The sequence below is a fragment of the Vombatus ursinus genome, unplaced genomic scaffold (genome assembly GCF_900497805.2).
Source record: "Vombatus ursinus unplaced genomic scaffold, bare-nosed wombat genome assembly UNPS02014779.1, whole genome shotgun sequence".
Classification (NCBI taxonomy): Eukaryota; Metazoa; Chordata; class Mammalia; order Diprotodontia; family Vombatidae; genus Vombatus; species Vombatus ursinus.
This window is the reverse complement of record NW_020954557.1, coordinates 60,713,103-60,728,714: the sequence shown is the minus strand read 5'-3', so window position 1 is coordinate 60,728,714 and position 15,612 is coordinate 60,713,103. Positions and strand designations below refer to the sequence as shown.

The 15,612-nt window shown below is 38.5% G+C and overlaps 1 protein-coding gene across 1 annotated transcript in view; it reads left to right on the top strand.

The window, feature by feature from the left end:
* LOC114045640 (uridine phosphorylase 2-like) overlaps window positions 1-9,336 on the top strand; it is a 46,202-nt gene extending 36,866 nt beyond the window's left edge. The window contains 1 exon segment of the mRNA XM_027865707.1: window positions 8,223-9,336. Within this exon segment, the coding sequence (XP_027721508.1) occupies window positions 8,223-8,371 (149 nt within the window). The 3' untranslated portion in view covers window positions 8,372-9,336.
* The last annotated feature ends 6,276 nt before the right edge of the window (window positions 9,337-15,612 follow it).

Genomic DNA, 15,612 nt, shown 5'->3' with positions numbered 1-15,612 from the left:
GGCATTGTATTAGTTGCTAAAGATGCAAAGATAAAAATCAACATAGTGCTTACTCTCAAGGGGCTAATAATCTAATAGGATACATTTGTATATACATATATATACATACATATGCACATATACATATGTATATGTGTGTGTATGTATAACATGTACATAAGCATGGGCAGTGTGGTATGGATAGGGCACCAGACTTGGAGTCAGGAAGATCTATCTGGGTTGAAACATCACCTCATACATAAGCAACTTAATCTCTTGGGTCCTCAGCTTCCAGAGCTGTAAAATAAGAGAGTTGGACTTTATGGCCTTTTTAGCTCTAAATGTAGTAGGCCCTTAATTTATGCTAGTTGACAGAGTTGACTAACTAAAAGTTGGAATGAAATGAAAACAAAGGAAGATGCAGAGAAAGCTATAGGAAATTTGAGGTGAGAGATATTATTTTTACCTGGTTGGATTGAAAAGACCAATGGCACCTGATGGCCCTGAAGGAAGAGAAAGCCTTCAATAGGTAGCAATGTGGAGGATTTGTGTACACAAGACATGTCAGCCTGGTAGTCTACTTTCTCTGTAACATAGAGTATGTGAAGGGAAGAAGGATTAATTTTGTTGCTGAGTCGTTTTCAGTTGCGTCCAACTCTTTGTGACCCCATTTTGGGGGGTTTTCTTGGTAAAGATTCCTTCTCCAACTCATTTTACAGATAAGAAACTGAAGCAAATAAGGTTAAATGACTTGCCCAGGATCACACAGATAGTATCTGAGGCCAGATTTGAACTCATGAAGATAAGTCTTCCTGGTTCCAAGCCCAGCGCTCCACCCACTGCACCACCTAGCTGCCCCAAGAAGAATGAAAGAAGTCTGCAAAAGTTAGGTTTTTAACTGGATTGTGAATGGTCTTTAACACCAGCCTAAAAGTTAGAGAAGTAGGGAACATTTTTCAGCAAAGAAGAGACACTGTAAGGCCTACTCATCAGCAGGGTAGGATTATTTTAGCAGCTGTGTGAAGAAGTTTGGATTGGAGAGAAGGGACCTATCAGGGGGCTAGTACCCTAGTCAAGGTGAGAGTTAATGAGTGGAGTCAAGGTGAGAGGGTATTGAGTGGAGAAGAGAGACGCCAATCCATCTGAAATTAGAGATGCCGACAACGAAAGGAGAATCAACAGGATTTGGCAACTACTTGGATGGGGAATGAAGGAGACAGAAAAGTCAAAGATGGACTTGATCTTTGGAGCCTGGTTGACCTGGAGGGGAAAAAAAGAGAAGTTGAGAGTTCTTTTGGTGGGGAAATAACCATTTTGGTTTTGGACATGTTGGTTTAATATGTTGGAAAGACACTCAGGTGGGGTCGGTGACAAAAAGCTATTTATATCGGGCTTGTACATTTGCAAGTACTTTTAACACATGTTTGAGCCTCACAAAAAAACCTGCAAGTTAGGTATCATGAATGGTATCATTCCCATTTTGTAGTTAAGAAAACTGAGGTTCAGAAAGGAATGGATTTAGTCTATTCTGAGAGGCTATGTGGCACAGCAGAAAGGGTTGCAGACTTGGGATTCAATATTGTCAGGTGTGTAATCATGGGCAAGTCCTTTTAACTTGTCAGAGCCTCTATTTTCTCCTCTGTAAAATGGGGCTGATAATGTCTCCCATCAGAAGCAATATGGTTAACTGGAGAGAGATCTGGCTTTGGAGCCAGGAAGGTCTGGGTTCAAATTCTGTCAGATACTAGCAGTGTGACCATGGTCAAGTAACTTAACCTTTAAGTGCTCCACACAAATCTCTAAAACTCTAAGATATCAGAAGGTGCCAGTCTGCTTTTTTTTAATGCTTTCAATTTTATTAATTTTTTATACTGCAAACATTTACCACTTACTCCCACTTAGTGAGAGGTATTTTGTAACAAAAGTATGACAATATTAATAATACAACAACTTTATCTGAAATTCATGCAATATTTCAATCTTTAGCAACCCCTCACCTCTCTATGTAAAAAAAAAATAGTAGAAATCTATTTTCTCTACCTTCCTCCCATCCCCACTCTCCATCCCACTGGGAGGAAAAAAGCAAAGAAAAAAAGGTAAATTCCTTATAACAAATATGTATAGTCATGCAAAACAAATTCCCCAATGTCTGTACACAAAAATATATATGTTTCATTCCATACCCTCTCTGTAATAGACAACATGTTTCAACATCCATCCTCTGGAATTATCAGTGGTCATTTTATCGATCACAGTTCTTACAGTTTTCAAAGTTGTTTGTTTTCACAGTGTTCTCATATAAATTATTCTCCTTGTCCTGCTCATTTTATTCTTCATTAGTTCCAATCTGCTTTGGTAAAGAGAGGTTCCTCACCAGTATTTTCCTAAATGAATAAAATCACAGGTTTGGTCCCCCAAAAAGTGCTTTAGAAACCTTAACATACCATGGAAATATATTATTATGGTTAATATTATATTATTATTATGCTATTTTTCTTAGAGATTTCATCCACACTCTTGGTTTTAATAATCACCTCTATGAAGATGACTTCCAAATATTTAGCCCCAATCATGTGCCTGCACTCTAGTCTCACACCCATAGCCATGTGACTAATATTTCCACTTGAGTGTCCTGTCAGCATCTCAAACCCTACATGCCCCAAACTGAAATCATCACTTCCCCCAAAAAATCCATCCCTCCCCCCAACATACGTTGGTTAATGCTGCCATCATCCTCATCCTCCGATGGATAGAGGAGACAGGAAACTTGGGAACTTGGGAACTCACCCAAGGGCACTACACCTGAAGGCTGAACCTACACAATTCTACATGCACAGCATATGATGTTTATTAGCTGACTACTTACATCTTTTTTTTAAAAAAAATTTTATAACATGCGCAGATCTTTTTCCTCTCAAGGCTAAATCTCCATTGGCTGAAAGAAGTAAAATTCTGATTATAGATGCTAATCCTTTTGCTCTGGGAGCTTCTGATAAGAGAGTTCGATTCCCACTCAGTTTTTTGAAGACAATACATTTTGCCACTCACTCTGCTGAATGACAACACACTGAGCCTAATGTTTGTCTCAGATTAAGTTTTGCTGAAATTCCACTTTCTGTCTTTCCTTGTTTCTAGCCCACACAATCACTTAGTTATAGAGTCTTTCATAGGGGGAAGGTGGAATTCAGTTTTATTTCCTTTGACAGATACTAGAAGCACACAGAATGTATTCAGTATTTTCAACATTACCTTATTAAGTCCAATGAAAGGTGCAAGGAACCCTGACTTAGAATGCTTTTCATTCTGATATCCTCTTGCTGGCTGGAGTAAAGAAGAATACCTCACTGGGAATGGGGAAATGAATTGTGAAAGATGATAAATATTCCAAAAGATACCGTGGAAACAACTTTTCAGTTCCCTCCAGACTATTTGTTTCTAGTTTTTGAAAATCTTCTTACAGGGGATGAGGTAATGGGTGATGGTACTTCTCTGTGACCCTGTTACCTTGTGTATCAGAGCCAGCACTAGGAAGCTAATTTGACAGTCAGTTCTCCAACTCTACCAAATCCTGGGATAACGTCTTCCTTGCTGCCCTGCCCCCTCACACATGCCTCTCTCCCTTTCCCAGGCATTCTGAAACAATCAAAGCAGGTAGACTTTCAGACAGAGTCAGAACTAGCAGGGGACTGCTGGGGTTTTGTCTCAGATGCCTACATCATAGGTGGGATTCCACCCTATGATACAATGATCTTAGATCTCTTCCTCTTACAGTCTCTTCATTTTCAGTAACTCACTGACATCTAAGATCTTTTTAAAAAAATTGTTTATTATGAACTTAACAGGCATGAATGTTTCAATAACCAAAGACAACAGAAGAGAGGATGGCACATGTCTTGACCCCCTCTTAGAGGCAGGCTGGTCCGTTCCTCACACTTCCTGAAGCACAGGGCCAGTTGGCATTCTACCTGCTTCCTACTGCCATATTTAGACTTACCATCTGCCACCAATGCTCAACAAGGACCTCTAGTCCTTGAAAGTTCACTCCATCTGGCCCAATCCTTCTTCTTATCATCTGGAGACCTCTAGACCACTCTCCCTTCTCCCCAATACGTTTGGTGCCTGGCTCACAGTCTTCTTTTCCACCCAAGCCTTGCACCCCTCAAACACCCTGCCCTCAGAGTTCCTCATTGTCCTCAGATCTCATGGTATGTCCACCACAACCATCCTTCTCCCATTTGCCAACAGAATTTGTCCCAGGTACTGGGTTACAGTTAGTCACAGCTCTGCTTTAGCAGTGGGTACAGCATGAGGCTTTCATACCTCTCCTCTTAAAAACAAAAACAAGAACAAACAAAAAAAGTCCTTTTCAACTGTCTAAAATTTCTTTATCTAGTTACATAGCCTTATTTTTTTTCTGCACTTACGGATAAAAGACTTCAAATGCAAATGCTTGGGGTTAAGTAACCCTTGACTAAAGTTTATTTGCTCTAAAGGCTAACCTGATGGGTCTCCCAGCATGAAAGACCAGAAATAGAATATTTCCTGTTTTGAGGCAGCTAAGTAGCACAGTGGATAGAAAGCTAGACCTAGAGTTCAAATCCAGCCTCAGACATTTACTAGCTGTGTGATCTTGGGAGAGTCACTCAACTTCTGTCTCAATTTCCTCAACTATAAAGTGTAGATAATAACAGACAGATCCAACCTCAGACACTTATTAGCTTTGTGACCCTGGGAGAGTCACTCAACCTCGGTCTATCTCAGTTTCCTCAACTGCAAAATGGGAATACTAACAGCACCTACCTCCCAAGGTTATTGTAAGGATCAAATGAGATATTTGTAAAGTGCAAGCACAGTGCCTAGTGCTATAGAAATGCTTATTCCTTTTCCTTCCTTCCTTTAGATAAAGGAGAGGATGGACTGCAGGACCAGCCCTAAACAATGGTAATAGGGAAAGGGAGTGGAAAAGTAGAAAAGCAGTGAGGTACAGTAAGTAACGACCTGGTTTGGGATTCAGGAAGATCCTAATTCAAGTCCTACTTTTTTTATTAATTTATGTTGATTTATAAACAATCACTTCCATAACAATCTGATATAGGCTATACATATCAAGTCCTGCTTTAGACCCTTGCTGAGTGTGTGACTGGTCAAGTCACCTAATGTCTCAGTGAGAGCCCCAGACTTTCCAAGCCCAGGAACAGTTGCCTCTTTACATGGTAGAGGGAGTCCCTTGCACCAATGAAACCACAGACCCAGACCCAGACCCAGACCCAGACCCAGACCCAGACCCAGACCCAAAAAAGTGTGTGATGATAAGCAAGGCCTCAAGGCTGAAAATACCAAATCCAATCTAACAAGCATCTATTATGTATTTCTCAGTTGGAAGTCATAGTGCTAGCTATTTGGGAATACAAAGACAAATTTTAAAAAAAAAGAGTCCCTGCCCTGACGTTTATATTCTTCCTTGAGGATGTAATATGTGTAGAGATAAGTGTATGCAGGAGAATTAGAGAAGGGAGTGGACACTAACAACTAAGGAAAATCAAACTGTCCACAAAGACATCTTGGTGCTGTATCGTATAGTACCCGGTTAAGAATCAATCAATTAATTAATTCATCAATTAATTTAGGCATGTATTAAGCACCTACTATGTGCCTAAGTGCTGGGAATATGAAGGGTAAAACACAATCTCTGCCCTCAAGGAACTCATGGTCTAATGAAGATGACAACATACAAACACCTATATATATTCAAGATTTTGTTGTTTAGTCACATCTGACTCTTCATGTCCCCATTTGGGGTTTTCTTGGCAAAGGTACTAGAGTGGTCTGCTATTTCCTTCTCCAATGCATTTTATAGATGAAGAAACTGAGGCAAGCAGGGTTAAATGACTTGCCCAGGGTCACACAGCTAGTAAGTGTCTGAGGCTGAATTTGAACTCAGGTCTTCCTGACTCCAGGCCTAGCTCTCTATCTGCTGTGCCACCTAGCTGCCCTGCATTCAAGATACAAACAGGGAAAACTGCAGATAATAGCAGAGGTAAGGCACTGTTGGAGGAGATGGGGGTATGAAGATTTGAGCTAAGTACTGAAGGTAACCATGGAAGTCAGGAGGTTAGAGGGAAAGCATTTCAAGCATGGGGTACAGTCAAGGAAAAGGTTTATGAATCCCACATGGGTCAGATGATTAGCTCTGTAGAATCTCTGCATATTTATCAACTTTACATATATCTATATGTCCCTGGACCAGGATGACCTCTCTGAGTCCCATGCCACACTAACTTCAGGTCTGTGGACTGGCTTACTTTCTCAGTGACATTTTAATAGCTGGGATCCTTGATGTAGGCATCTGTGCCTTAAAGTAACAAACCTGTCAGGCTTAATTTTTTAAAAAATTGTTGTGTGTAATTAGTCCATTTTAATTGCTCTTGGAAATTGTAATCTTATGTGACAAGATTATTATACATTGCTTATTAATGGGGTCTCCAAGGCCAGAAAAATACCACTGAGATGGTTATGAACTGTCCTCTTTGGACTTTTTAGTCTTGTCCTTGAAATAATCAGAAAAGACATTCAGGAAACCCTGGTTCTGCTTCCCACTTTGTGGTATGACATGGACCGAATATACTTTTATCTACCTGCCAAGAGGAAAGGAATAAGAGAGAGACTGTCAACATTTCCTGTTCCCTAATGGGCACCTGTGGGCTTCATAGACTTGGTGATCATAAACCTGAGAATGTCTTGGTTCTACCCTTGCTCTGACAGTCAGCTTCTCAACTGAGTGAGTTTGAAACAAATAGGACCCTAAGTGGTGGAATACTTGATTCCACCCTGGTTGAATATTTTCATGACTTCTTATTCTGACTAGCAATGGCCCGAGGAGGTAGCTTCCCAAGAGGATTTCTATGTGAGGAGCATTGAGAGAAAGGCAACCTATTGAGTGATCTAGGATTCTTCTCTGTAGATTCAGAGAATTGCTGCCATCCTGGCTTTTACAGGTCACTGTCTCTTCTCCAGATGTATAACAGTTTTGGTTTTTTTACCTAAGGAAAAATAGTTGGGATGGGGGAGCAGCAACACATACAGAGGACTGATCAACTGTAGTTACAGTCACACAAAGAGAGGGGGCACCCCAAACCACCCTGAATGCACCCATCTCTTTAGATCTCAGAAGCAAAGCAGGATCACAGTTGATCTGTTCTTGGAGGGGAGACTACTTAGTGACTATTGAGTGCTATAGGCTAGATGAGGCACCGTGGTATAATGATAGGGTACCGAACCTGGAGTTGGAGATTCAAATTCTGCCTCAGATACTTACTAGCTGTATGACTTTGGCCAAGTCACTTAATTTCTCTGGGCTTCAGTTTCTACATCTGCAAAATAAGAGAGTTGAATTCGATGACCTGTAAGGTCTTTTCCAGGTGAAAATCTATGATCCTGTTATCTCCTCTTCCAGCCCACAACCCCCTTCTTTTGTTTTTCCCTAGATCCTCTTGTACCCCTGCCCCTGGCAAAGGATGGGCACAGCAGTCTCTGGGTCTCTACAGGGTAGACAAAACCTTAGCACTCTATTTCTAGTTATGACTATACTTCTCCCCACATCTAAGCCAGATGTTTTAAGATGAAAAACCAAAAATAAAATTTTTCTCTTCCTTGTTTAATTTCAGAAGGAAGGAGTGATTAGCTGGTCTAGTCACCTATGTTTATTTTTTTTTATCATTGGATATATTTTTTAAGCAATAATGTATAGACAGTTGTATTGTCACTAAATTGTCAATTCTCAAAAGACGGTCATCACCCATTTTCTCCTTTGTGGCTCTACTAAATGCAATCAAAAATTGGCCCTAATGTTGACAATATAAGATTTTGTACTGCACCGAGGCATTGACCTTCTCACCTTGGGTTCTTCCTTAAACAGCAAAATCAAACACTTTGCCTCCCTGGTGGCTGTTTCAGATATATGAGAGTACATTTTGCTTTGATTTTCCTCATTTTAATCAAGTATTATACAAAAGGAGACAGGGCAATAGTTATATTACACTTATTATAGGTTGTTTTGAGACTCCCTTATGTGAGTTACCATGAAAGTACAAAATATATTCTACACTGCATGACTTTTCTGCACCAATGCAAGAAAAACAACTCCGCATATATGGCCTAGTATAAGAGATGCAAATCATCTTAATATACAAAGGGTGACATGCTAATAACAATGCTTGTGTTTTGTTTTGTGTTTCATTTTCTAGCTGCTGTTGTCTGTGTTACCCTTCTCAACAGACTAGAATGTGACCAGATCAACTTGCCCCGTGAAGTCCTACTAGAATATCAGCAACACCCCCAGAAACTGATCTCAATCTTTATCAAAAAGCGCCTTGGACGATATAACCCAAAGTAATTTGCAAGCAGCCAAACTGTCCCTCTGCACTTGCAATTACATGCAAATTCCATTTTTGAAGGAAGCTTATATATGGCAGCCCCAGTGAAACCAATGACATGTTCAATTTTGATTTCTGGTCATGGTACAAAGCCCAAATCAAGCTCACACTGAAATACACCAGCCATTTTGTAGATATGATTACCAGTCAATCTATTTCTGAAACCCATCCAGACCTTCACGTTAGAACACTGTCAGACCATCTTAAGATTTGGACAAGTTTCAGTAGTTGAGCACACACATTCAAAATATTTACCTCTCAAATGTCAGTTTAATATGGATCTACATGGAAAAATCATCCTAGGGAAATGGGTCACACTTCACTTTGCTTCCATCTGCAGGGTTTCAGCAAATTAGAGAGTGGGAACTCAAAACCTAGGTAGTTATTTTTTATATAAATGATTTTATTTCAAAACAAAGGTAATCTGGGTTTCATATTTATTTCTGAGAGAAAAGACTTGGTAATCAGGTGGGGTAAGGTGGGGGAATATTTAACTATGTTTATAAAGCTAAATTATCTTTTAGCATTGGTAGTTTGTAGGATTTGTGTTTTTATTTCATAGAAAAATGACCAGCTTGACAAAGGAACTTTTGGAATTGGTGTTAAAGTTGAACCTTTTATAGAATATTATAACAGATTTTTCTCAGCACCTACATGATACCTCAATAGTCAGCTTGGCCCTCCAGGAAGCAACATACCTCTTTTAGGCTGTTCAGTGCCCTGAAATAATTGTCTAAGCCTTTGGCTCTTTTCCAAGGCTGACAAATGCAAGAAGGGGACAAGGTGATTGGGGGGAGGCGGGGTATGGTAGTTGGATTTTAGAACATGGTAGTAGGTGATGTTTTATATATAAATGATTTGTACATATGTTCATATATTTTAGATCAAATAAAGCTTTAATTACGGTCTCGTATACTTACTGATACTTTTGGTATAAGAGTCATTTTCACACCAGAAAAAAAAAGTAACTGGAGGAAAAACACTGTCAGCTGTCAGAAACTCTTAAGGCAGGTTTGTAGAGCAGTGTAATGTAGAAAGAACATGGTCTTGAAGTCAAAAGACCTGCATTTGAGCTGTGACTTTGACTCTTACCAATTGTGTGATTCTGGGCAAGCTGCTAAATTTCTCTGAACCTGTTTCCTATCTGCACAATGGGGATAATACTTGTTAAAATACTTCATGGTTTTGTTGTGAGGAAAGATGTTATAAATCTTAAGGTAGAGATTTTATTTTGATAGAGCCTTCCTACTCTAACAGAATACCAAATAAAGGACCCTTCTTCTGGCATCATGGAAGTGAGCTTAGAGATCAGCAACATTTCACTTCCCCACCAACTGTCTCTTCCACAATGACTCTGAGGGGTTTTTTCTCCTAATCCACTAGATTCTTGGGCTATCACCAGGTAAGAGGATGGTCAAGGGGATAGCTGAGTACTTTCCTTGGCACTTCTCCTTGGGGGAAGGATGGGGAGTAAGGGACAAAGGGATGACTTACAGTTCTGCTAAATATCATAGTTTATGGAATAAAGCACGTGCAGAACAGAATCTTTGGAGAGGCAATTCAACCCCTGCCTCCTCCTGTCAGTCATTCTCCTGTTCAGGGATCCCTCACAGAGATGGTGTTTCAAGGTTGACCTCACTACATAGTCCTCTGAGCTGCCATTACCATCTATACAAAAAATAACTAGGAACTCTTGTGCCCTGGAACAAGTGCCACAAACACATGGTACCTCCTGGAGGGCCAAACTGACTATACATATACTGAGAAAAATCTTCTATATAACTCCTTTTGTTGTGGCAAAGCATTGGAAACTGAGGAGACGTCCATCAATTAGGGAATGGTTGAACAAGTGGTATATGATTGTGATGGAATATTATTGTACTACAAGAAATTACAAACAGGCTGATTTCAGAAAAACGTGGAAAGTCTTATATGAACTGATGCAAAGTGAAGTGAGAACCAGGAGAACATTGTACACAGTAGCAGCAATACTGTATGAGATCAACTGTGAATGACTTAACTATTCCTAGCAATACCATGATCCAAGACAATCCCAGAGGACTCATAATGAAAAACACTATTGACCTCCAGAGAAAGAACTGATGGAGTCTGAATGCAGATCGAAGCATACTACTTTTTACTTTTTTGTGGGTTTTTTTTTTGGAGGGGAGTCCTGTGTTTTCTTTCACAACATGGCTAATATGAAAATGTTTTGCATGATTGCACATGTATAACCTGCATCAAATTGGTTGTATCTCAGGGAGAGGAGAGGAGAGGGATGGAGAGAGGGAAAGAATTTGGAACTCAAAAAAAATTTTTAAAGAATCTTAAAATTGTTTTTATGTGTAATTGGGAAAAAATAATATATTCAAAGAAAAAAAAGAAAAATTGCTAAAATATTCTAAAAAAAAGTACAACTTTAACATCAATTCCAAATTTAGTTCCTAGTAATTCTTTCATCACATTGGTCATTTTTCTATGAAATAAAAACATAAATCCAACCAACCCCCACCTATTTTATTTAAAGTTTTAAAAAAAATTATTGTATTTTTTTTTGTTTTTACAGCACCTTTATTTCTTTTTTTTTTTTCAACCAAAGACAAGATTTAGTAGAATATGTGTCATATTGGGCAGACTCTTAAGGAGTCTGAACATTAGTGTGCTATTGGCTAGATTATAAGAATCTGAACCACCTTTATTTCTTAATATAGCTCTTCCTTCTCCCTCTTCCCCTCCCAGTGAGCCATGTATTATAACAAAGAATAAAAAAAAGAGGGGGAAAAACAGTTCAGCAAAATCTAATTAACACATTAACATTGCGGTGCTCCACATCTATATTTTCTCGCCTCTGAAAGGAAGGGGGTGGAAGGAATCTTCTCATGCCTCTTCTTTGAGACCAAGCTGGATCATCTCAATCTCATAGCATTCAATTTCAATTTGGTTGCTTGTTTTTTTTTTCATTTATTTACATTGTTTTAGTCATTGTGCATATGGTGCCCTTAGTTGTGCTTCACTTTGCATCAGTTCATATAAGTCTTCTCATGCTTGTCTGTATGCACCATATTCATTATTTTTATAGAAACATGATGTTCTATTACATTTTGTACCACAAGTTGTTTAGCTGTTTCCTAGTTGATGAGCATCTACTTTATTTCTAGTTCTTTACTGCTACAGATGTTGCTATAAATATCTTGATAAATGGGGAGTCATTCTTTTTATCATTGAACTCCTTGGATTCAATGCTGGACAGCAGCAGCTCATCCCTCCTAATTATTCTTGCCAACTAGGCGCAAATGCTGTCAGCACCCCTTCTAAATTTGGGACCCTGAGGCAGAGCCCTGCTCTCCTTGCCCTACTTATGGCTCTTTTCTCACCATGACTCAGGTAGGTCAGGGCCACTGTTATTAAGAGAGAAAGCAGCATCTCCCACCACCTCAGGCTCACTGCTGCCCTGGCATTTAAACGATTGTCCTGGTAAGAAATGGAAGCCTGCAGAGACCTACATCTCCACCTTGGCCTCGTTTCTTCTAACCCTGTTTTTGTCCCCATCACCATACCAAGTCTCTGCCTTTCAGGCTCAGCTAAAGTGCCACCATTTCTATGAAGCCATTTCTGATTTTCTCCCCATTACCCAATCAAATTATTAGTGCTTTTCCCAACTTCAAATAAAGCACTTTGATCTACTTTGCCAGCTTCACTCCCTGGAGTGTCTCATATGTATTGGTGTTTTTAATCCTCAGGAGAATATAAGCATCTTGAAGGCAGGGACTGTTTCACTTTTGTCTTTGAATTCCAAGCACCTAATATGATGCCCATTGAATTGAATTGTGTTTCTTTACCAACACATAGGTGTTTAATGTGGATTTTCAAACAGTCCTGACTGGGAAGCAATTGATTAACATATATAAAGGCAGTGGTGTTATATAATATCATATGTGAAGCCCATTAGATAGAGGGGTCAAATTTTCAGTCAAAGGATCTGAGTTTAAATTTGAGCTCATACGCATAGAAGCTGTGTGACCCTGGACAAGTCACTTAACCTCTGATAATTTCCTCAACTGCAAAATGGAGATAATAATAATACCTACCTCCCAGACTTGTAGTGAGGATCAAATGAGATCATATTTGTAAACTACTTAGCACTGTGCCTGGCACATAGTAAGCCCTTAATAAATGCTTGTTTTCATCCCTCCTGGGATTGGAGGGGGTGGGATAGGATGGGATCTAAATCAGTTCCCATCACATTCTAGCTCTGTTTTGGAGGCTTTTAATTTCATTTTACTATTTTTAAGCCAAGAAGAAACTTCTCCATAATTATCTGAATAGGTCTTTTGAACTTTCTCCAGTCCTTTCCCCTCCTCCCCTCTCCCCTTTCTTCTCCTCTCCTCTACTGTGGTTAGATTTGGTAGTGGCATGAAGGGGAAAAGAAGAGAACTATCCTAGGATGGCTTGGCCCTAATTAAGGCAACACCCATGTATTATCTTCTAGAAATAAAATTCTAAAAATGTTGAAATTTTCTCACAACCCACAGATACCTCAGGCTTCCTTTCAATCATCAATTAATTTTCCTCTTCAGAGCACTCCTTTATGTAAGTTATCATTAAAATGCCCCAAGAACTTTGTTCTCCTCTAATTCAGTAGTTTTCACTATACTTACTTCAAGGATCCCTGATTTCATTGGTGTGAATGACCCTTCATCAACACCAATAGTAACCTCTTCATGTTTTAGTAGATAATTCCAACAGTTGCTGTGGTCAAAAAGTTGTCACTCGGTGGTCTACAACAGAGATGTAGAACACAAAGTCCCTGGGCTACATGACTCTCAAGTGTAATCTCAATCAGATTAAAATTAAATTGGGAAATATTTTTTAAATAAATAAAAATGAAACAAAGCATAGATAGCGACATATGACAACAGGGATCCTTAAGTACAGTTTCTAATTACAGATCCTTAAGTAAGTTTCTAATTCAGTTTCACTCTACTGGACTACAATCTCTCAAAACTGTCAGGCAAAGCTTCTGATGACAAAGAGTTCATTTCTAGGCACACACTTAATGTGTTTCTTATATTTTTTTTCTCAGAATTTAACAATCAACAGCAAACATTTCAATATTCAAAAAACAACAACTAAAAAGAAGATTGTGTAAGAAACCATGAACTGGGGCATATTGTTTGGGCTTTTTAGAGTATATATTAAGTTTGACATAGGCAAATTGCTTGCCTGCTCAATGGGTGGAGGGAAGAGAGGGAGGGAGGGAGAGAATTTGGAACTCAAAATTTAGGGAAAAATGTTAAAAATTGTTTTTACATGTAATTGGGGAAAAATAAAATAAAATATTATTTTTAAAATTTGACATAGGGGAAACAAAAACTCAAAATCAAAGCACCTTTGTAGGACCTACAAGAGTCTTTGATATGCTAACAAAACTGCAAAGCATCACCCCCATGCCAAGTCAGAGCTCTAGAACAGGACATTAGTATTCCTCATTATAGCCACCCTAAAAAATTGCTTTGATACTCCTTCACCTTACACTCTTTTTGACCTAAAAAAAAACTTACCAAAGATAATTCCAATCACTCCCAGCTCTTGTAACTCTTCCTCAGAGTTAAATTATTTGCCTCTTCTACGTCCCTTCTATAGGTACAAAGTTATATTATGAATACACATAATTCTCTTTCTTTACTAATCAACATCCTCTCTCTTTTTTTTTTTTTAAGACTGGGTCTCCTTGGCTGAAAGTACTAGGGGCTATTCACAGTCCTAGTCCTACTTTGATTGGCAAAATAATTTTGACCTCTTTTATTTTCCAGGAGACACAGTTTTGCCCCTCTGTAAGCAATTTTGTGCCCTTTCTCTTCCCAGGGACTCACCATATTAATGCTGAATTTGGGGTAGACACCTGAACAGCTTAGCCCTCTGCAGTTCAGAATTCCTGAGCTTGAGAGATTGGTCAACCTCAGCTTTCCTGGCAACACGGATTACAGTTGTCTGCCACCATTCCTAGCCCCTCCTCCATATTCAATTTCAACTGAAAAATCACCTCTTCTTGCGTTATCACCTGTATAGCAGATTTTTTAAAAATTCAATTTATTTGTTTTTTAACATTCTTTTTTTTAATTTTGATTTTTAAATTCTCTCCCTCCCTTCAGCCCCTCTGCCACTGATTGAAAAGGCAAGCAGCATGATATTAACTATACATATGAAATCATACAAAATATATTTCCATATTAGCCATATTGCAAAAAAAAGTGAAAAAATTATACTTCAATTTGCACTCACTTCATCAGTTCTCTTTCTGGAGGTAGATAGCATTTTTCATTATGAGTCCTTCAGAATTTTCTTGGATCATTGTATTGATCAAAGGAGCTAAGTTTTTCACAGTCAATTATCATTACAATATTACTATTTCCATGAGCAATGGTCCCCCCATTCTGCTCACTTCACTCTGCATCAATTCACCTAAGTCTTCTCATGTTTTTCTGAAAATAGCTCCCTTGTCATTTCTTATAGCATTATAGTATTCCATCATAATCATATATCACAACTTGTTCAGCCATTCCCTAATTGATGAGCATCCTCTCAATTTCCAATTCTTTGCCACTACTGCTATAAATATTTTGTACATATATATATATGTACATGTACATATACATAAATATTTTGTACATATGGAAACTTCTTCTAAAAACTTCCTGTTTATATCCTTTAACCATTTATCCATTAAGGAATTACTCTTTTTTTCTTAAATTTGACTCAGTTTCATATATATATATGAGAAATGAGGCCTTTGTCAGAGAAACTGCTGTGTAAAAAAAAATTTTCCCCAGTTTCCTGTTTTCTGATTTTGGTTGCATTTGTTTTGTTTGTACAAAACTTTTAATTTTGTGTAATCAAAATTATCCATTATACTTTCCATGATCTTCTTTATCTTGTTTGGTGATAAACTCTTCCTTATAGGTAAAAATTTCCATGATTCCCTAATTTGCTTATGATACCACCATTTATGTCTAAATCAGGTACCAACTTTGACTTTATCTTGGCTTACAGTGTGAGATGTTGGTCTATACCTAGCTTCTTTTTTTTCTATTTATACTCTATTTATTTTTAGTTTTCAACATTTACTTCCACAAGATTTTGAGTTCCAAATTTTCTTCCCATCTCACCCCTTTCCCCCAGCCCAAGATGGCATGAATTCTGA